Source organism: Anabrus simplex, chromosome 7 (genome assembly GCF_040414725.1).
Source record: "Anabrus simplex isolate iqAnaSimp1 chromosome 7, ASM4041472v1, whole genome shotgun sequence".
NCBI classification, from domain to species: domain Eukaryota; kingdom Metazoa; phylum Arthropoda; class Insecta; order Orthoptera; family Tettigoniidae; genus Anabrus; species Anabrus simplex.
This window is the reverse complement of record NC_090271.1, coordinates 232358620-232382890: the sequence shown is the minus strand read 5'-3', so window position 1 is coordinate 232382890 and position 24271 is coordinate 232358620. Positions and strand designations below refer to the sequence as shown.

General features: G+C 38.9%; 1 protein-coding gene across 1 annotated transcript in view; it reads left to right on the top strand.

Moving 5' to 3' along the window:
- The first annotated feature begins 465 nt into the window (after positions 1-465).
- The window catches only part of LOC136877503 (lysosome-associated membrane glycoprotein 1), a 125953-nt gene continuing 102147 nt past the window's right edge, over positions 466-24271 (top strand). The window contains exon 1 of the mRNA XM_067151610.2: positions 466-650. Within this exon, the coding sequence (XP_067007711.2) occupies positions 593-650 (58 nt within the window). The 5' untranslated portion in view covers positions 466-592. The remainder of the gene's footprint in view (positions 651-24271) is intronic.

The window sequence follows — 24271 nt, the reverse complement described above, 5'->3', positions numbered from 1 at the left end:
GCCTTACATGATCTTTGCCTTGAATAACGCGGCATGTTACTTCCTAAGTATCGGAACACGGCACTGTTGATCATTTCATTCAAATGTTCCATTATTCGGAAAATAAGAAAATATTATTTACTGAAGTGAGATTGAAACAAACAATTCGTAAGCATCTTAAAACCTATTCAGAACTTCTTAAAAACTGCAGTATTTTACTTAGAACAGATTATTTCATGAAATTGGGACGAAAACTTTGCGCCACGGACAATGTACCACAGTCTCTTTGATACAATTCATTATTTTTTATTGGATTCATTATTATCAAGTGAGCTGGTAAGTTCTTATAGATTAAAATATAAGCAAGAAAAAATAGGCATTTATTTATTGTACTTTATTATTTTGTTATTACGACATTGGTTTAAATGTAAATTTAAACAACTTCACATAAAAATGACTCCATTAGTGAGGGGGATGACTAATACCAGGAACTGCACGGTCACGAGTTACTGTTGCGTGTTAGAAAGAGAGAGGCAAGAGGTAATTTCTCTTCCGAACTCTGTTGTGTTGTTTGCTGTCTGTTGTTGAGTTGTCAAAATCCCTCTGCTGAAAAATGTTGCTGAAATTGGGACTTCTGGTGCTATTTGCAAGTGTATTGGCTGTTTCTCGAGGTAATTTATGTAACGAAATGTTTTCTCATCTTGATACAAGATGTTTTTTTCCCCGACCTTCTACATGGCTGGGAAAAATATTTTTATGACAGCTATGCGACTACTAAGTTGTCAAGGTGCACCATTTAATTTTTTAATGTGAAGAAATTAGAAACTGTTGGTTAGATTTCGTGCCATTTTTATTTATTTCGGTAGGTAGTTTCATCGTAGACATCTTTTCATGTTTTTCTCGTGAAACTGTAAGTATTAATCTTCCTCAGGAACTACGTAAGGTCACATGTAGCTTACTATACATATGCTTATTACCCACATTTCTCTTGCCGTAAAATGACTTTTCTGTCTTGGTACGTTAATGATGCAGGACGGCTTTTGTAATCATGATAATTTTATTCGCAGAACTTGCTGGAAATTTGGGTTTTAACGGAGGGAAGTACAAATTATGGCAGGTCGCATCGAACTCGTCTGTATGAGAATGGAATGCCTATGCTGTGTTCGTAACTCGTGCATGTCACTTGAAGGTTATGAAGGCCGATTTCGTTGGATATGAGTTTCCACGTCGACTAGCCTTGACTTCTGTATATAGCGAAATTGAAGAAAACCATTTTTCTATTGTCACGCGGGAATATTCTTTCAAAAGAAAATGACATAAAATTACTACGAGTATGGTAGGTTATTTCCTCTATGCCGCACAATATCTTCCCTCATAGCCCATTTTAACATTGAACAGACTTAAACTAATGTTGCATTGTTTACACTGTTGAATCCTTCACAAAATTATCACAGGAATATACTTGGAGGCCATCACCAGAAAGTCAAATTTTGAATGATTTCTATGCCATGGTTGGAAAGGAATGGACTGAAACAAATTATGAATTGCGACATCTCGTGACAAGATACGCGCTGCATGGTCTTCACTAAATCTGTATTTCAAAATCTTTTCACACACAGACTGAAAGATGTTTTCTTTGTGGGGAAGTATGTGATTGTTACCATGTGGAAAAATGCAAGAAAAGAAACATAGCCTTGGCTCAATTCTGAAATGATTACGGATATATTCCATTATTAATGGCTGTTGGCTGCATTAAAATGATTATAATGATGCACATATGTTCGTTTCCATTCTTGGTTACTGATGAAGTTAGCTCGTAGATGATGTAGTTTGTAACATCCTAGGTATAATTTGTTTGAAACATTGCTGTAAGAAGAAACTTTTATTGACATTTTATATCAGATTGGCTGATAGAATGAAAATTTGGATCACCAGTTCAGTACCTTTTGCATTTCTTTTCTCTAATTCCAATGCAAAACTTCATCAGAGGGTGGTTAGGCTGGCCATGCTACTGGCAGGTAAAAATTTAGTAATCGTTCTGAATATAGTACTATGATAGTTCAGAGAGGTCTCGGAGAGCAACCAACCTGCCCATTTACATGATGGTGCATCTCTGTAAGAGGATGGTATGAAATGACCGTGTGAGCTTTGTGTATAAAATATAGTGATTGAAGTGAGCTGTTGACTTCAGGTATTAGGCAGGAAATTCTTTTAAATGGCAGTCCTTGGTTTTCAGAAACCTATGCCATATAGAGTATATTTGGCCAACTGGCGATACATGTGCCAAGTGAAGTAAAACATATGGGGTTATTACAGTTGATAGGGTTGACTGTGGAGAAAAGCTCCTTATTCACTTTACAATTTATTTGAACATACATACTTTCAGATATTTTAATAATTTAATAATAGTTTTTCACCTATTCATTATATAGTTATATGTACAATGCGTATATTTACGTTTCATAGGACTAGTTTCAACCCTACTCGGGGTCATAATCAGCCATATTTAAACAATAAATAATATTATAATATAATTAACACTATGATGTCTTAATTATATATTCATAATGTTCTTACTGCTTAGAAACATGTTTTAGGATTTTGTTTAATATTGTGTATTTCTAAATATGGCTGATGATGACCCCGAGTAGGGTTGAAACTAGTCCTATGTAATGTAAATACACACATTGTAAAGATAACTATGTATTGAATAGGTGGAAAACTTTTCTGTTTATAATTTATATGTAATCTCAGTTGAGTATGGACCACCAACATGAAATTCATAACCCTTGATTACACAAATATTTATATAGACAACAGCCTCTGTTTTATCCACCAAGGGCTCACACTTGTGAGCACAGAGTGGCAGTAATTATTAATAATAATGTTACTCATTTCACATCCCACTTTCATGGATTTTGGACACACTGAGGTGCCAGAATTTTGTCTCAGGAGTTTTTACTTGCCAGTAAAGCTACTAACATGAGGCTGGAGAATTGTGAGCATCTTAAATACTACTGGAATGAACCTGACAACTTGGGCTCTGAAAGCCTCTCTTCTAACCATCCTGAGTGTCTGCGTGGCAGTAATCGTAGCACCCCAGTTAATTCAGACAGTTTCCACCTGTGACACTCCCATTTTCATCAGATCTACCCTGGTCAACTCAGTTCCCCTCTAACCTCAAATATGTGAGATTTAAGACCTAGGATATCTTTCATTTCTTTAGCCGATACTTTCATTCGTTAAAAGGTCACTCCTTTCTCTCATTTGATTAAGAGGGGCATCCTATTCATAGGCCACAGCCAATTCTTTCTACCTCCTTACCCAATTTAATTCACAATCATTCATTTCATCTTCATTAGCTCCTCAGCTGCGGTTGGCACCAGGTAGGGCATCTGGACCACACCTTCGAGGCAGGCGGGATCCATCGCTTCATGTGGTGTGCGCCATACACGGTGCCTCCCATCGGCATGGTGCAGTTGAAATCTTGATTCATCTGACCATATCACGTTACGCCATTGTTCCAGTGTCCATCCCTGGTGACTGGCTACAAATGCGCGTCGTTGTGCCCGATGACGTTGGGTTAACGGTGGCACCCATGTGCGGCGCCGGCTCCCATACCCCATAGAACCCATGTCAGAGGTGCCAACTGTTACGGATTATCCGTAATTATTACGGATTTCCCCGGACGATTACGGCATTACGGTCCAAGGGTAAATTATTACGGAAAAGCGACATTATAAGGAAAATATAATTTCTACGGAAAAAAAATAAGGAAACGAGGAGAATTAAATCTTCGAGCATTGGTACTCGACTCTCTTCGTTTCAAATTTTGTGAGTTGGCAACAATACTTATTTGATCGTCACTTCCTTCTGCTACCTTTGAGCGTCGTGAAATTTATTGTAAATTAAGTAACTCTACTCTTCTATTCACTAAAAAATGTAATCTTGTATTATTGCAGTATTAAGTGTACCTGACATTAAGTCTCCCACAGAAAGTTATCAGTGTTAATAGGAAAAACAGAATGACTTCAGGCCTACAATAATCACACCTACACTGGAATCGCTTATTGTTCATAAGGTGAAAATGTCCTCACAGGGGGAAGAATGCTACGAGAAAAATCCCACACAAAAGCACCTGCTGCGTGGGGAGACAATTTACAAAGAATGTTTTATGACAGAACTAACTGGTAATGTGCAAATTTATGGTATAATAGGATATATCTTAGATTGTTGTTGGGAAGGGCAAAGAGGGTGACATTATCCAGAAGGGATGAGTGTGCTTTGGATCTGACTCCAAAAAAGTTTTCGAAGGGTAGGGGAGGGGAATTACAGAAAATCCATTTCAAAGGTTGGCACCTTTGTAAATAGTATATATCTTACAATAGATTGTTGTTGGGAAGGGTAAAGAGGGTGACATTATCCAGAAGGGATGAGTGTGCTTGGGATCTGACTCCAAAAAGTTTTCGAAGGGTAGGGGAGGGGAATTACGGAAAATCCATTTCAAAGGTTGGCACCTTTGCCATGTTCTTACGGATTGTCCACTGGGAGACGGGGTAGCACGGCCTGTGTTGAATTGAGCTGTGATTTGTTGCACGGTTGTCCGTCTGTCACTATTGACAATGCGTCTCAGATGTTGCCGGTCACGGTCATTGAGGGTGGCTGGACGGGTGGACGGTGACACCCGCATTCAATCATTCACGATATACCCTGGACAGGATGGATCGTGTGAAGCCGAATTCCTGCACAACTTCCGAAATTGCACTTCCAATCCGTTGGGCGCCGAACACCATACCCCATTCGAACAGTGTCGGCTCACGGCGACGTTCCATGTTACACCTGTCACATGCACAGCCACTGCTCACAAGGTCACAGGGGGCGTGTGGTGCGCAGACAACATACCTGCGCATCAGTGCTCTGCTATCCCATGACATTTGCTCAGTCAGTGTATATTAGACATTTAAAGTCCTTGACTGAGATTTTCTTTAACATTCATTTTGTATTTGCATAACAAGAGACCTGGGCTGATGACCTTAGATGTTAGGCCCCTTTAAACAAGCATCATAGCTAGAGACTGTTTACAGGTGGTCTATAAACAGCAGGTAGCATAAAATTATGCTGTAAAGAAGAGTTGATTCACCTGATGTATAAAATTCTCTGATAGTACATTTTGAATTTTTTGATAATGCTCTTTTTTTTAAAGTCTAGGATGATATGTTTGATGGTCATTTAGGTTCAAGGCAGTTTAGTGGGGGAGTTCCTAAGATAGGGTTTTTTAATACACATTTTCACAAAATTTGCACTGGCTTTTAACATCAATTGAAAGAAATGTGAAAATCCAAAACTGACCTATGTCAGTGTGTAGTAAAGGGTGAGTATTGGGCATAGTTGTAGTTTTCATTAAAGTGCGGGGAGTTTGGGGTTCCATGGTTTTCCTTTTTTATACCAGGAAAATGCTGGGGCTGTGCCTTAAGACCAATGTCACTTCTGTTCCACTCCCCTAGGCCTGTCCTATCCCATCTTCGCTGCAAGACCTTTCTTAGTCTGTACAGAGTAAAACCAGTAGGGGGAGGAAAAAAAAATTGATGTGGGAACTCAAAGGGTCATATCTGCATGCATCTTTTTTTTCTTTGTGGGCTTCTAAATATTAGTTCTTAATTAGCGTTGACCTCTAAGATCTTTTGCTACCATGTTTTTCCTTTATTCCCACCCAGATATACCTGCTCCATTCACAAAGCTTCAGGTTGTTGTTATTGGGTCTTCTTGGATTTTTTCTTTTTACCTGGTAGTCGTAGAGTGGGGAGTCCTATTCCTGATTCTACCCAGCACCTTGCATTCGAAAAGCATGGTTCAGCTGATTCCTCTGCTTCATTGCATTTCCTACATATACATGGTGTTTCAAAAAGAACATACGAATTGCAAAGTATTATTTTGTCCAAACTATCAATCTCCTCGGCTCGGCTATTGGAGAAACAAATACATAGTCTAGTTTATATTAATAGCTGCTGGATGTCAGTTGCCTTCTGTTTTGCTTGGTAACCGTTATGTTTAAAATGACTACTCCGGAGCAGAAATCTTTTTGTGTTCTCGAGTTTGCGAAGTTCAATTCCATGATTATGGTGCAAAGACGTTTCAGGTTGAGGTACCAAATTGATCCTCCGAATGAGTGGAACATTTGCAGATGGTATCAACAGTTTGTAGATACAGGATGTGTATGTGAAGGAAAGAGTCCTGGCTGCCCACGTGTTCCTGAAGAAAATGTTGCACGAATTGAAACGACTTTCCAATGTAGTCCTTCAAAATAAACTCGTCGTGCCAGTCGGTAGTTACAACTGCCTACAACAACAGTTTGGCGTGTTTTGAGACGTTGGTTATGAAGCTGTACAAGTTACAGCTGTTGCAAGCTCTATCCTGATGACAAACTCAAACTGGTGGCATTTTGTAATGAGATACTTGATGCTATTGACAATGATAACACTTTTGCACAACGCATCGTGTTCAGTGATGAAGCGACTTTCCATGTTAGTGGTCAGGTGAACAAGCACAATGTTTGAATTTGGGGCCCACAGAACCCACATGCAGTCATTGAACATGTACGAGATTCACCCAAAGTCAACGTGTTTTGTGCGATATTCCGATCATCTGTTTACGGTCTATTCTTCTTTGATGGAAACACGGTTAACGGTCAGCAGTATCTTGCTATGTTACAAAACTGGTTGTTTACGAGGCTTCACGAAGAAAACTTCATTCTTCAACAAGACTGGAGTCGCAAAGTGCGTGAATATCTGAATGAAACTCTAAAGAACTGTTGGATTGGTCGTCAAGGAGCTGGCGATTTAGCATGTCTCAGCTGGGCTCCACGGTTGGCAGATTTGACACCCTGTGACTTCTTCCTATGGGGATTCGTTAAAGATGGCGTTTATGTACCACCACTCCCACAGAACCTGGAAGAGTTGAAGAACCGCATCCGTACCGCCATAACATCAATGACGGAGGACATGCTTGTCCGAGTATGGGAGGAATTTGTGTATCCATGTGATATTGTTCGTGTCGCTGCTGGAGAACATATTGAACATCTGTAATCTGAACTTGAGAGGTTCGTAAATAAGTTTCATATTTGTATGTCTTATCTTGCAACTTTTACATTTCCGTAATTTCTGTATGTATGTACACGTATCACTAGAAAATGGCTGAAGATAATTTAATAAAAATCTGTATGCAAAGTTGGGGAATAAGTCACTACAATCTGGGCTGTAAATAATTTTATTCATGCTGATTGAAATGGTAGTTGAGGGGAAGGCCTAAAATTTATTTCTCAAATATTTATTAGTGGTGATATCTTAATGAAAATTGGTATGCAAAGTCGAGGAATAAGTCTCTTACAATCTAGGCTATAAATAATTTTATTCACGCTGAGTGAAATGGTAGTTTAGGGGAAGGCCAAAAATTTTATTCTTAAATATTCACGTTATTAGAAGTTGTATCTCATTGAAAATTTGTATGCAAATTCGGAGAACGAGCAACTAAAATCTAGGATATACATAGTTTTATTCATGCTGAGTGAAATGGTACTTTGGGGGAAGGCCTAAAATTTAATTCTCAAATATTTATATTACTAGTGGTCATATAAATGCTACATAACGAAAGTCACATAGAATTAAATTTCCGACCATTTACATCTTATACATTTTTACTGTACCGGCTAAGATAACAGATATTCATGAATTTGTATTTTTGTTGCTAAGTCCATATCAATGCCGAGCCATGAAAAAATGGGTTAACAGAATTTAATGAAAATCAGTATATAGAGACGGCAAATAAGAAACTACAGTCTAAGCTATAAACAATTTTATTCAAACTGGATTAAATTGTAGTTTAGGGGAAGGCGCTAACATTTTTTAAATACTTATGTTATTGGTCCTATCGAAAAGTACTACATAACAAATGTTACAGAGAATACAATTTCCGACCAAGTATATTTTGTTCAGTTTTACCGTACCAACTATGTTAGGAGTGGTATTTCAGAGTCGGAAGAAAACTAAATGTGAAGGCCTACAATATCGAAAGCGCATAATATTGACCACTGTTAGTAGCAGTGTTCTTTATCTCTTATGCTGCCTCTCAACTCCGATAGATGGAATTTATGCTGCGTACTGAGTATAATACCGATTACTGGCGGAAAATAGCTGGGGAGTTAGAAAACTTTCTTCTTTAGCATGCTGTTCCTCTGGTTCATACATTTTCTGATTCAGCTGGTACGTAACACACCAGTTCATCATAGTATTCCAGCTATTGCGATCCCCACTCTGATGCGCTGTTTTGAATGAGCAGTGTGCATACTTAAGGCAGGCTCACTTAGTAGTAGTAGTAGTAGTAGTATTATTAGTAGTAGTAGGCCTACGGCCTGGACTAGAATAACAATTTAGGCCTATTCCAAATTATAGCACCACAATTCACTAAATGACTCAAAAAATTCAATCCTGAAAAGAGCCGTTTCTTAAGCTTCTTCCTCATTTTTATTAAATTCTACATTCATTTTATTCCAGATTCGCAGTGAAGAGTGGGTTTCTCCTCTGGCTTGGAGAAATTTGCCTCCAAGTTAGATTTTTCTGCCGCCAGTGTAGTGAATTGATATTTGCCGACTCATCGTGTACTCCTAGGAAATAGATTAGTAAAAGGGCATGATTTTTGCCCTAGGAGTCTCCACTATTTGACCTCCTCCCCGCCGAAAAGAGATAGTGTTCACGGATCACGGCTGTCTGCGGCCTGGTCATCCCAGCTCTGAAACTTTGGACTGTAATATCGGGAGCTTAGACTTGTTCCTTAAAAGTGAGAAAATGTGTGGTTTGTGATTTGATCGAGTATTTCATATGAAAGCATTGCTTTTAATTGCGCCATTCCTACTGATGTCATTGTAATGTATGTTCATTTCAGTTGGGAAAACCAGTAAGACAGTCTTTCTGAGGATGTAAAAAGGCAGGTGGAGAGTGAGTGTCTACCATTAAAGTGAAAGCTTCCCAACCTTATTGTGACTGGTATGCAAGGGGGTGTACCATTACAGTGAAAAGTCCCTAACTCAGTCTTCATATGAGAAAAGATGTTTGGTGACATCGCCGTCGCGTTTCTAGGGTAACGTTAAAAGCTTTGCAATTTAATACAATATTGCTCACAACGTGTACACTACCTAACCTAGAATTCTGCATACAATGTAGAATTCCGTTGTGAAGCACGGGTACATCAACTAGTAGTATAATAAATATATGCATTCGAAATATGTATATTCTTTTTTTGAAACACCCTGTATTGTCTCTTATTACTCCAATTCAATGTAGGTGTTTTTTCAGATGGCAGTGTCCTGTCATCAGTCCTACTACCCATCTTATATTTTCTCTGCTGAGTTTTAACAGTTCTTTAGTATGCTTCTTGTTTGGTCCTTTTATCAGTTCCTCTGCAAGCTTGCATCCTGGTGTGTTTTTCCAGTTCTCCATTTGTTTTTGTACCCATTTTCCTATGTAGTGGTGGTATTGTCCATAGGAAATCCTGCATACAGGTTCTGGGACTGCAAAATGTGTTTCTGCCTCTTTCCTGGCCAGTTTATCAGCCGTTTTATTTCCTTCTATACCTGCGTGCTCTGGTACTCATTATTTTGACAGTGTTGTACTTTGAGAGCTTCAGGAGAAGTGAGTGGCAATACCAGACAATTCGGGATATTATCTAGACTGCCTCTAGTGCCTTAATGGCTGCTTGGCTGTCCATAAAAATGAAAATGTTCTTATTCCTATAGTTCATTTTCAGATTTTCTTCAAGACATGTTGTGATAGCTATCATTTCAGCTTGAAAGACTGTAGTGTATCCAGGTTCATCTGGATTGATCTCAGGTCTTACCCTATTGATCCCTCATCTTGTGCCATCCCCAGTCTTTGAGCAATCAGTTCACCACACTGTATCTTCTTTTTCACTATTCCATTTGTTGATACCGAGCTCGATAGCTGCAGTCGCTTAAGTGCGGCCAGTATCCAGTAATCGGGAGATAGTGGGTTCGAGCCCCACTGTCGGCAGCCCTGAAGACGGTTTTCCGTGGTTTCCCATTTTTACACCAGGCAAATGCCGGGGCTGTATGTTAAGGCCATGGCCGCTTCCTTCCAATTCCTAGGCCTTTCCTAACCCATCATCGCCATAAGACATATCTGTGTCGGTGCGACGTAAAGCAAAAATAACCATTTGTTGATATCTATCTTTTTATTATCTGGATCTCAAACGGTTTTTCATAGTTGTACTTTGGTATCATATGATCGGAAGGCATGTGTAGAACTTCCTCTCTTATTACTCTGTTAATTTTACAGTGTCCTAGATTGGGTCTTTGTGCAATCCAGCATTCATATTGTGCCAGTCTATATGAACACTTTCTAGTCTGTCCTTTTATGAAATTGCCTAGTGATGGGAAGTCTAGTAAAGTATTAAAGGCTTCTGTCGGTGTAGTTCTCCTACCCCCAGTTATGGCTAAGCATGCCATTCTCTGCAGGCTATCCAATGTACTACTGACTTTTCCCCTACTTTCTGCCACCAGATAATTGCAACATAGGCCATCAAGGTTCTAATGATCATTGTATATATATCCACATTACCATTGATGTACTTAGGCCCCATGTCTTCCCGACGGCTCTTTTACATGCATACAGCAAGGTCTTGGCCTGGGTTATATTCCTTTCTGTATGTGAATTCCAGGTTAGATTTTTAACACTACACCTAGGTCCAGTGCCTGTTCTTCCATATATATACGAGGGGCGTTTGAAAAGTTTGTGCAAAAATAAATACTACTAATGTGTTTGGGGTAAACCTTTATTTTTTGACATAGTCTCCTTTTAGGCTTATACACTTCGTCCAACGATGTTCTAGTTTGTTGATCCCTTCTGAATAATGGGATTTGTCAAAGTCTGCAAAATATCCATTAGTGTTTGCAATCACCTCCTCGTTTGAATAAAATCTTTGTCCCGCCAGCCATTTCTTCAAATTGGGGAACAAATAGTCGGAGGGAGTCAAGTCTGGAGAATAGGGGAATGTGAAAAGAGTTGGAATCCTATTTCCATTAATTTTGTGATCACAACTGCTGAGCTGTGTGCTGGTGCGTTGTCGTGATGGAAAAGCGACTTTCTTGTGGGCCAATCGCGGGCGTTTTTCTTGCAGCACGGTTTTCAGACGGTCCAATAACGATGAATAATATGCACCTGTAATAGTTTTACCCTTTTCCAGATATTCGATGAGGATTATCCCTTGCGAATCCCAAGACAGTCTCCATAACCTTTCCAGCCGGAGGAACGGTCTTCGCCTTTTTTGGTGCAGATTTCCCCTTGGTAACCCATTGTTTAGATTGTTTGGTCTCAGGAGTATAGTAACTTAATGTATCTAGGTTTCATCCACAGTGATGAAACGACTCTTAGGCCCGGTTGTATAGACATCTGACTGGAGATCAATTAAGAACTTAGTTCTGAAAATGAACTGAGATTACGACTTCATTGCGTTGTATAAAACTGAACTTGGTTTACACATGTGTAGTTCAAATGTAATCGGAGTTCAAAAAATTGGACGTGGCAACACCGCAAAACAAATGAAATACGAAATAGCTCGGCCCGTTGGATAATACTCAAATAGTGGGATTGACCTGGCCGTGACTGTCAACGAATGAAGTACGAAATTGCCGTGACTGTCGAAGAAGGAGAAGATAATATTGTAATCTCGCGAAGTAAACATAGAAGGAACTTCACACAGAAATAAAAGGGCGATCTGGTGGATATTGTACTATCAAGGTACAAACATATAATAGAAAATAAAAGAACCTATATGGTGACATCAAAGTTGAAAGAGAAAGCCGTTGACTTGTCAGTGTTAAAGAGCTCTCCAACAACCATTTGAAAACTTACTGTAGCATAAAACCTAAGAGTTGTTAGGAACATACACATGGGTGACAGGGGATAATTTATTTGACTAGGTTTCTGTAGTGTGTCCCTTAACTTTAGTTCCAGTCATTCCACAAAATCTTTCGATAAACGAAATCTTATTTTGAACACAATTCAATAATCGGATTCCGTCGGTGCCGAAAGACGCGAGGAGCTCGTTGTAAAATCAACTCTTCTTCATCAGACGAAAAGTCGGAATAATCTGACATCCCTGCTAAAGAAAATATACGGTATATGCTTTGTTTTGTAAACTTGAAAAATAATAGAAAACTAAGTATCAACATGTTGGTATAGCAGTAGGCTATTGTTTATATTATATTCACATAACCTCACTTCTGAAAAAATAGACCGATCTTTAGCAATATTATTTAACTACTAGCATTCAATATATTTATAACACACCTCGATATTAAGGTACGATACGATACAAGGAAACACTTCTCAAGTCGTCAGGTCTACTTCAATGTTTAATATGAATGATAATGATCTAAGTTCAGGGAGATTAACCGACGAATATTCGGCAGTCAAATCTGATCTTAGATTAGCGTTTATACAACGGAAAATCGAAGTTCAACTTGACTGGCAGCCATTTTTCCTCTTTAAACTCAGATCAAAAGTTTTATACAACCGGGCTTTAAAGTCCTCCGGATTCTTCTGGAACAGTTGCAAACCATCCTTGCAACACTTCACATGATTCCGTTTTCGGTCAAGCGTGAGCAATCGCGGCACCCATTTTGCGGATAGCTTTCTCATGTTTTAGTCCAAATGTTTATGCAAAATATTATGTACCCGTTCAGTCGAGATGCCCACAGCACTAGCATTCTCCTGCACCTTAACTCTTCGGTCATCCATCACCATTATCATGGATTTCATGGATTATCATGGACGTTCAGCGTCACTTGTGCCCATATGGCCAGTCCAAAAATTTTGAAACCACTTATAAACTGTTCTAATCAAAGGTGCAGAGTCACCATAATGTTTATCAAGCTTCTCTTTAGTCTCCTGAGGCGTTTTTCTTTTCATAAAGTAATGTTTAATCGCCACACGAAATTCTTTTTCGTCCGTTGAAAATCACTAGACTTCCTTGATTCACACGAATGCCAAACACAAAGAAATAGACCAATATGGCTGAAACTTGGTGTGCGTTCATCTTGTTCAGGTTGACTGATAGTTGCAATTAAAATTGAAATAATTGTGATATTCTTCAATACGGAACAATGAAATTTTTAATTTTAAATGACTGATAGTTGTTCTTCCAAACACCAGTTTTCCACAAGGTTAAGTATTCTTTGTATGAGGTCCTGGATAACACTCATCACCTTACCTCATACCACAATCACTAGGTCATTTGCTTATCCTTGTGTATAAAAACCTTGTTCGTTGAGCATAGCTATGATTTTGTTCACCACGTGGTTCCACAGCAGAGGAGAAAGGACTCCTCCCTGAGCACAGCCTCAGGTGGCCCTAACCGTCATGGTTGTTTTTATCTTCCGTCTAACATGGATTTAATCCTTTTGACGACGGTTTTAGTCACCATGCTCTTTTTCCAATGCTTTGATCATAGTCGTAGGTTGTATTGCTGACGGTTCCTATATCTTGATGCCGCCAGTGCAATTTCTTTATATTCTAGGCTTCTAGTTTACAAACCAACTGGTGTAGTGCTACTTCAGTGGATCTGCCAGGTCTATATGCAAACTGATTTTCATGCAACGTTGAGTTCAGTTGCACTGTTCTGATATATTTATTCAGAATTTTCTCCATTGTTTTCAGGATGGAGGAGGTTAAACATAATGGTCTGTATGCTTTGGCTTGAGCATAATTTGTCCTTCCAGACTTAGGTATGAATACTGCTTTAGCTTCAGACCATGAATTCGGCACGTACCCTAAAGCTAGACTAGCTCTGAAAAGGTCCATCGCTGGGGCTGTACCTTAATTAAGGCCACGGCCGCCGCTTCCTTCCCACTCCTAGCCCTTCCCTGTCCCATCGTTGCCATAAGACCTACCTGTGTTGGTGCGACGTAAAGCAACTAGTAAAAAAAAAAAAAGTCCGTCAGGGCATTGACGAGTATCTCCCATCCTTCCTGTAGGAGTATCGGAAGAATCTTGTCTGGCCCCGGAGCCTTTATAGGATGAAACGTGTCGATTGCCCATTTTACATGGTTAGGCCTATGTTTTATTATTCTCTTGGCACAGTTCCAGTCTGCTCTGAGCTCTGGTCTCTGTTCATCCGTTTCTTCTTCTGTCATCTTCTCAGCCTCAGGAAAGTGACACGTCATTAGTATCTCCAGCGTCTCTCTCCCCGCCTGAGTAAATGACCCATCTGATTTCTCCAGTGTCCCCACTTGATTTATATGGGTTACTTTCAGAACCTTCTGGAGCCTTGCTGTTTCAGTGTGAGATTCCACTTTCTCACAGAAGTCTCAAAGATTTTCCTTTTGCTTTCCATATCTCTAGGTTATACTCGGTTTCCTATGATATAAGTCTCGCATACCATTTCTAGATGATATTCTATACAACATCCTAACCTTTTTTTCATTTTGGCTAGTTTGTTCCACCACCTTACATTTTTGGTGTTTTTCTTTTCTTTTAGAGGACAGTTTTCATGGAATGAATCTATAATGGCATCTTCTAATAGTTCCACTGCCCCATCCAATTCTTTCTGTCCTTTCTCGTTATTTGGAATTTTTTGCACAGCCTTACCTAGAACTTCTCTGTATCTGCCCCAGTTAGTTTTTTTTTTTTTTGGTCTCTGCATCTTGGTCCCACATAGTCTCAAATCGATTGCAAATTGGATGTGCTGGTGGTCTGCCAATGGTGATTCCTCCAGCACCTTCCAGTCTTCAATAAAGTTTGCAATATGTGTAGTGCTTAGTGTAATTTCTATTACCTCCCTACGATTTTTATTTATAAATATAGGCTTGTTTCCTAGGTTTAGTATCCTGAACTCAGTTCCAATAATGAACTCTAGTAAAGACTAGCCTCTTGCATTGCAGTTCGTGCTGACCCATACCATGCGGTGTGAATTTGCATCTGCTCCAAGGACTAGGTGTTCACCTTTCCTCTTTGCATTTAGCCTTGGACTGAACTTCCTGCGGAAATTGGCCACAGCTGCTTTTTTTATGCCGAAGATTGGCCTGAAGGACAGCTTAGCCTTCAGGCTTCTCTTTGAGCTCTTCAAAGCCTCTTTCTCCAAGGGCCGAAACGACTGTCCTTCCTGTCTTGTCGATCGAAGTGGCATTCAGCACTCTTCACTCTTGTGTTGGAAGTTTGGTATCATGCCGATTGATTCTGACTTTAACATTGTCCACTTTCATCTTGTCAAATGGAGGTGGGAACTTGGTATTGACCTGGGTCGTGACCATCACCATCGCCACCTCTGGGGTCTCCCCTTTCCATGGGTTACAATTTGATACTGTCTGTTCCAGCCAACTTTTCATTTCTGGATTTGCACAGATCAGTACTATAGCTCCACTTTCCAGCCTGGGTGACTCAAGGAAGCCTGGCAGAAATCTGTCTGACAGTGGCTTCATTTGTTCTATCAGAGCAGATGACAATTTAGTTAAGTCTTCCTCCTTGAGTTTTCCATCTGGAAAGGTCTTAGGTATTATTGTGACCTTGACTGAGGAGGATAGTCTTTCCGAAAAGGACATGACTTTTTCTTCCTTCTGTTTCTTGGAGGGTGGGTTTGTAGCCGTACTTCATGGCGTGTTTTCCTCCGACTTTGGCCTTTTGGGCTTAGTCATTGGCATAGCGTCGTCGCCGATCCCTGTTCCTTGGCTTCTCCACCCAAGTCCCAGCCGCTATTTTGGCTCCTTTCCTCATAGTAGGCACTTGTGCGAGGTGGTCTACCTATATGCATCCTATTTAGTTTCGATGCTGATATCTTCAGGTCTTTCTCAGTGAAATCTCCGGTTTCCTTTTGTCCAGAAGTCTGCTTTCCTGCTGCTTCTTCCGTTTCTTCTTCAGATTTGAATTCACCCTGCCCTACTGGGACTTCTGTCTCCATATTCTCTTGGGCCTGCTGCTGGACCTGCTCTTCTGGTGCTTCCATAGCTTCCCTTGGTATTTGTTTAGGTGGTTCATTTGAAATGTCCATAGTTCCATATGACGTAGGGTTTTTGTCCCTTGTATGGTCCTGAGCGGCGTTCTCGCCATCCGTGATGAGGCATTCCGCCAGACATTGTCTTCCCGCAACTCAGGCTCTCCATAGCAGGCGCCACGCCCTTCAGCTGTACATCCAGCAGTCCGCCCCTGGCCCGAACCCGACCAGGTTTGTTCCCCCTTCAGTAGACCTACTTACGTGGTTCCTGGGCATGGGTTCTCCCTAGGTTGGGTTTGCCCTGTTCACAACCTGCAGCTCATTGAGGCTACGTAGGGCAAAGTGATGTGTTGTTTCCAGTACATTGCAGTGAGCTTTCACCTCAATCACCAGCACCCACTTCACCTGAACCACCGTATCACCCATGCGGAGGTAACATGGATGCCTCTCTAGCATGTGTGGACGAGGTTTCGACTTCCAAACATTGGCTTGGGCTAGTAACAATATTCTCATACATGCTCTCATTTAATTAAACTTCCTGGAGTGAACTTTTTTTTTTTTACCCCATCCTATTCCCCCAAGCCTACCAGTCACCTTTCCTACCCTGTTGGCTAACATTCTGATTGTAATTTTGCACTAACAGGACAAACTGGCTAATCAGTATCGGACCATAAAGACTTGATGCCTTAATGATGTTCACTAGCCAAGCTTTTTTGACGACCTTTGTGCCTTGCTTATTCCACAAGTCATCATTAAAAAGAGAATCCCTGAAGGTGAATGCTAACTTGTTCTGTACTTCATTTTTGTTGTGCATAGTGGTTAGCTTTTTCTTACAGTATCATTTTAGATCTGTCCAGTTCCGTAGCGTAATGGTTAGCACTATTAGCTGCTGTCCTCGGAGACCTGGGTTTGATTCCTGGTTCTGCCAGAAATTTAATAATGGCAGGAGACCTGGTAGTGGTTAAGAGTACATGCAGCTCACCCCTATGGGGAATGTGCAAGGCACAAGGTTCAGAGCGCTCTAGCAGACTTCCCTGAGTTACCACGCAGGCTGGCACTGCAGTTTGCTAATGTATATAGTGAGCTGGGAACAGTGGAGGGATATTTTCCTTTGATGGATTTAATGCTGTGAATTTTATATCCAAAAGTGAATCGAATAATACCACAAAAGATCAGGCTATTACAAATTTTAGGCCTATCATACTGTAAGTGCTAAATAAGCTTTGATTTTTTTTTTTTTTTTTTTTTTTTTTTTTTTTTTTTTTTTTTTTTTTTTTTTTTACAACTTGCTTTACATTAAAAACCTTTTAATCACAACCACCTACTCAATACATTATATTACTCATTGAATTATAAAATAATCATGAGGTGTCTTAAATAAAGGAACATGTTTCGTTCGACATAGCGAACATCATCAGCCTTAATTTACAAGGATTAGGTCAGGGCCCTGAGCTGAATGATAAAAATTGTTAAAAGAGTGACAATACCATAATAAAAAGTAAAATGATAACATTAAACATGAAATTATAACAATATGTACAGATTAACAGCAAGTATGCAGAGGAATACTTTGAATGATGGTAGTCTATAGAGTTAAAACAAACATGAGGTTGTAAAAGTAAAAAGATATAGATATAGTAGATCCTAAATTATAAGTCAATGCGTGAAGCGTGGATTAATTGTTGACTATGGAGTTCTTAATTGAGCAAAACAAAAGTTAAAATAGAGTTTATTGAATAGTGCGAGTCAAGCTGAGTCAGTTAAAAGGCGCAAAGCGACGAAGCTAAGGTTGAAATGACGTAAACTTCAGTAGTTAGGAATTCTGTAGGAGAGCCAACACAATGCCAGAAGGAAATACAGGTTGAACTAGTCCGTATTTACACGCTAGCAGTAGAATTAAACTTATACAACGTAGGACACCAATGTGGACTCGTTAAGTAACTATAACTTGAAAGTAGGGAGAGTTCCAGCAAACCAGAATGGATGGAGCAGATTATGGCACAATTGGAGTTAGAAATCTGAAAAGAAAGAAAAGGGAGGAAAAATAAAAATATGTTATAATGAAAAAAAGGTTAGTAAAAGTTAGAAGGAGGCTTACCCTTGGGACTAGTGTGAGGTGTTCGCTAACGTTGGCTGCGCGAATCAAACTGGCGAGTAACCTTATTGCTGCTTCTAGTATTGTATGTATGTATACGTAGAGGCGGGGAGTGAGTCATGTGAGGAGGAGGGGTGACCGATTCCTTAGGCGGGTCGGGTAATCGTGGAGGGGGTGTCGCATGAGAGGGCAGTAGAGTAGTAGTTGTTGTATTCCTCTGCATACTTGCTGTTAATCTGTACATATTGTTATCATTTCATGTTTAATGTTATCATTTTACTTTTTATTATGGTATTGTCACTCTTTTAACAATTTTTATCATTCAGCTCAGGGCCCTGACCTAATCCTTGTAAATTAAGGCTGATGATGTTCGCTATGTCGAACGAAACATGTTCCTTTATTTAAGACACCTCATGATTATTTTATAATTCAATGAGTAATATAATGTATTGAGTAGGTGGTTGTGATTAAAAGGATTTTATAATTTTAATATATTGTCCTCAATACGGTTCTATTATGAGATTAATTACATGTAACTTAGCTGCCTACCAGGCTACGAAAAGGAATAGATATCTTAATCTCAAAGTCAAGGTCAGCAAAATATCTAGAGATATTCAATTTTTAAAAGAATGTATGAAGCATGGACTAATTCCCAAATTTCTAAAACACCTTCAAAGAAAAAACTTTTCGATTTCTGATTTACGTAAAACTCAAACGAAAGTTAATGAATTTTGGTTAAAAAACGAAATCAAGGCGCATTACAAAAAGAAATCGTTCCTAAACCTACAACTTTATAAGACGCATCTTGAAATATCCTCTAGTATGTCCCCATTAGAATGGAGTTCATACTCCATGTTTGTCAATGAAAAGGTACATGACATAGTGAAGACGAAACAAACAACATTAGACAATAAACTGATACAATTGCAAAACACTAAGAATAAACAGAGTAGTGTCAACAGTAAAACTAACCTCCCTTCCGCCGACTTAAATCGTTTTCCTACTACGGTGAACTTATCTAATACTGACTTTTCAGATAATGAACTATCCCTCCTTGATAAAGGCCTGAAATTTAATTGGCCTAACCCGAAAAAAACCGACGATCTGATTACTACAGTCGCGGAAATTGAATCTAACATTCAAAAACTCCCCGTAGAAGTGCATAAAGACATTAAATACGAAATAAAGAAAAAGCTTCCTTTTCTGGCGAAAGAACTGAAAACTACCTCGAATCCGACCCTTAGCAAACAAATACATGATGTAAGAAATAAAATTAATAATAATAATATTATCGTCACTAAAGCTGATAAAGGTCCCACCATAATATTACTACATCAAGATGACTACATTAAAAAAACCGAAGATTTCTTCGCTAATGGCAGTTTTACTATTATTAATAAAGATCCCACCCCCAAAATCCAACGAAGTTTGAAGAACCTATTGAAGAATCTGCCGTTCTTACTACAAGAGCACGAGTATCAGAGGCTTATAATAATGAACCCGAAACTTCCAACTGCAAAAGCTTTGCCTAAAATCCATAAAAAAGACGTACCTATACGCCCTATCATCAACTGCATGAACAGCCCTTCTTACAAAGTTTCAAAATTTTTGCATAATTTTCTCAGTAAACACTTTAAATTCAATAATACAGCCTATATAAGAAATTCCGTTGAATTTTGTGAAAAATTATCGAAATTCAATCTTGAGCATAATCATATAATGGTATCCTATGATATTACCAATATGTATTCCAATATTCCGGTAAGCAAAACTGTCAAGATTATTAAATCAAACCTTTTAAAACACACTAACCTTAGCAAATGCGAAATAGATAATTTCATCAGTCTGTTAGAATTTGTACTTAATAACAACTATTTCACCTTCAATAATAGAATATATCATCAAAAGGGCCTAGCAATGGGTGACCCGATCTCGGGCATTCTAGCTAATATCTTTATGGATGATTTGGAAAATAACAAAATAATCAATAATATTAATGGTCTTCAATTATGGTTAAGGTATGTTGATGACACTTTTGCCATTATAGATACACAGAAAAACGATAGTCATAGTGTGCTAACATCCCTTAATGAGCTTGACAATGATGTCAAATTCACTAAGGAAGATGAGATCAATGGTTCTCTAAACTTTTTAGATTTAAACATTTCAAGAGAGAATAATAAGTTCATTTTTCAAATATTTAGAAAGCCTTCTTGTGCCCCCATCACTATAAGAAACGATTCCTTACATCCGCAATCTCATAAACAGGCTGCATTTTTTAGTCTTGTCTATAGAACATTAAAAATCCCGCTGACAACTGAAAATCGCAAAAAAGAACTAAACTATATTAAGGATTTAGCCAGAATTAACGGCTATAACCCCTTAATGATTAATAAAATCATTAACAAGATAAAATTAAAAACTGCAACAAAATTGATTCCAGACAAGCCTAAAAAAACGAAATATGCTCCCTTCACCTACACAAATCCAGGCCTATTTCAAGTTACTAACCCTCTAAAGAAATACGATATTAATATCGCTTATAGAACCCGATATACGAACCGTAATATATTCTTCAATTCAAATATAGTTAACATTAATCACAATAAATTCTCGAACTCTGGTATCTATAGGCTTAAATGCACCCATTGTGGATTCTCCTACATCGGACAGACTGGACGTAGCTTTTTGACCAGATACCTTGAACATTACAACGCTTCGAAACATAAAAAGTATTCCGCCATGAGCACCCATATGGAAGAGACTGGCCACAGTTTTACTACAATTGAAAAAGACCTTCAAATCTTGAAATACGTCAATAAAAGTAAACTTATGACAGAGTTTGAGAACATTTACATATTCCTAGACCAGCATTTCAACGGGCATCAAAATTTAAATGATACTTCAGAAATTAAAAGTCCAATAATCGAGAAAATTCCAGAACTACTCTCTCTTTTCAATATAAATAATAATAACTTTACGAGAATCTTTAATTATACAACTGTTAATAATACAACAACTACTACTCTACTGCCCTCTCATGCGACACCCCCTCCACGATTACCCGACCCGCCTAAGGAATCGGTCACCCCTCCTCCTCACATGACTCACTCCCCGCCTCTACGTATACATACATACAATACTAGAAGCAGCAATAAGGTTACTCGCCAGTTTGATTCGCGCAGCCAACGTTAGCGAACACCTCACACTAGTCCCAAGGGTAAGCCTCCTTCTAACTTTTACTAACCTTTTTTTCATTATAACATATTTTTATTTTTCCTCCCTTTTCTTTCTTTTCAGATTTCTAACTCCAATTGTGCCATAATCTGCTCCATCCATTCTGGTTTGCTGGAACTCTCCCTACTTTCAAGTTATAGTTACTTAACGAGTCCACATTGGTGTCCTACGTTGTATAAGTTTAATTCTACTGCTAGCGTGTAAATACGGACTAGTTCAACCTGTATTTCCTTCTGGCATTGTGTTGGCTCTCCTACAGAATTCCTAACTACTGAAGTTTACGTCATTTCAACCTTAGCTTCGTCGCTTTGCGCCTTTTAACTGACTCAGCTTGACTCGCACTATTCAATAAACTCTATTTTAACTTTTGTTTTGCTCAATTAAGAACTCCATAGTCAACAATTAATCCACGCTTCACGCATTGACTTATAATTTAGGATCTACTATATCTATATCTTTTTACTTTTACAACCTCATGTTTGTTTTAACTCTATAGACTACCATCATTCAAAGTATTCCTCTGCATACTTGCTGTTAATCTGTACATATTGTTATAATTTCATGTTTAATGTTATCATTTTACTTTTTATTATGGTATTGTCACTCTTTTAACAATTTTTATCATTCAGCTCAGGGCCCTGACCTAATCCTTGTAAATTAAGGCTGATGATGTTCGCTATGTCGAACGAAACATGTTCCTTTATTTAAGACACCTCATGATTATTTTATAATTCAATGAGTAATATAATGTATTGAGTAGGTGGTTGTGATTAAAAGGATTTTATAATTTTAATATATTGTCCTCAATACGGTTCTATTATGAGATTAATTACATGTAACTTGCTTTACATCGCACCGACACAGGTAGTTCTTATGGCAATGATGGGATAGGAAAGGCCTAGGAGCAGGAAGGAAGAGACCGTTGCCTTAATTACGGTACCATACCTGCCAATTTTCCCGATTTAGGCGGGAGACTCCAGATTTTCGACAGTTTTTCCCGCCTCCTTATTCTATTATTTCTTCCTATTTTAAATTTTTTTGTGAACTACAAACATTTGTTTTCAAATCCCGCCATTTCAGCTTTGTACGCCAGTGGCCGGAAGTCCTTCGCTCGTTGACCGCTTTCAAATGAAATGTCGACGTTTATTAATACGAGAAATGCACGCGAATGTGCGATGTTTGTTGAAATCTGTATATCGCGACGCACATAATCTCTCGTTCTCGCGTGCTTTGTTCATTCACATCAGTCTAGTCGATTCTAGAGTCTAGTCGCTAGGTTTGGAGTCTTGTCTAATAATTTAGTGACGGAATTTCAAAGATAGTGTCTAGTGACTTTCCTAGAGGTATTTGGAGCCATTCAGAGACAATTCTGGTGAATTTTAATTTATTATTTGATAAAGATATAATTGCGCTTCGCATAATCGCACGGGCACGTGATGCAACATATTCTGTGCATCTACTAAGTAATAGCACCTAAATGCATGACTCACACGTGTGGAGCATGAGTTCATACTATTTTTGGATGACTTATCAGAGACAGATCATCTCACTCACATACTTTCTGTGAGGGAATAGGGATGTGTAATTTTCAGCCTTGTAGCCTCGTATAGCAACAGTCGTGTTTTGAAACAATAAGTACCATTGTACTCCTGTGTTGTGAAAGACATGTAGAATAAGCAGTTTTGACCAATTGTACAGGGTCTTATTTATGCTTGGCAAGGACTTCCTCGCTCGACCTTGGCCGCCGATGACAGGCTGTTAGCGTGCACTGTTTCCAGCACTTCTGCAGTTGCTGAGAGCTGAGCTCCGAGGTAGTAGGGTGTTCAATGAAGCTACTGCGTACTGTGTCGTATTGTATAGTGTTTTATTGTGATTGTGTATAGTGCTGTAATGTATGTGAAACATTCGTATACGTGAACGTGTATATCTGCACAATACTTACATTAAGTGCAGAAAATTGTGCGCTAGAGCAACACAAAAGTTTCGAGCAAAATTTCCAGTGAGACCCATTCCTATCAATCAGACAATAAAACAACTGGCCAAGAGATTCAAACGTACAGGTTCAGTAAACAATAAAAATAGACGTAAAGGTTATCACCTTATTGAAGCATGTTTGGTACGAGAATCATAAGTAAAAATCTGTGGCCTCCTCATAGCCCAGATTTAACGGCATGTGATTTTTATTTGTGGGAATGTTAAAAAATTTAGTTTATGGGAACAAACCCTCACACAAAACTTAGACAATATAAGAGCTGCAATTGCATTCATCAGTGCTGAAGAACTTGGTAGAGTAACCGAAAACTTCATTAGGAGATGCCGATTATGTTTGGGAGTGCATGGGGAACATTTTCAGCATAAACTGTAAAAATGGTGAATAAAATGTATGATAATGGTTTTGAGCACCGTATTCTGCCATACATACGCACGTGCAGTAGCCGGCAACTAATCAGTCACTGGCGGCCAAGGTCGTGCGAGAAAGTCCTTGCCAAGCATAAATAGACCCTGTATCTCTTCCTCCCGATTTTCTCCTGATTTTCATATCTAAATCTCCTTGTTTTTGGTTTTGTAAATTTGGCAGGTATGTGGTACAGCTCCAGTATTTACCTGGTGTGAAAAGATTAATCCCTAAGGGTGTTAAATGGGGATTAAGACAATGTTATTTGCTTTGCGTCCCACTAACTACTTTTACACCGAGGTGCCAGAATTTGGTCCTGCAGGCATTCTATTACATGCCAGTAAATTTACTGACAAGAGGCTAACGTATTTGAGCGCCTTCAAATACCACCAGGCTGAGCCAGGATCGAACCTGTCAAGTTGGGTCAGAATGCCAGCACCTTAACCGTCTAAGTCCCTCAGCCTGGCAAAGGGGGTTGATGTGAAAATAAAAATACTCATTCCTCCGTAACTGTTCAAGTTACAAAGACAAAATTCCAAATGGCGACACAGTATATATTTTTAAATCCTAGA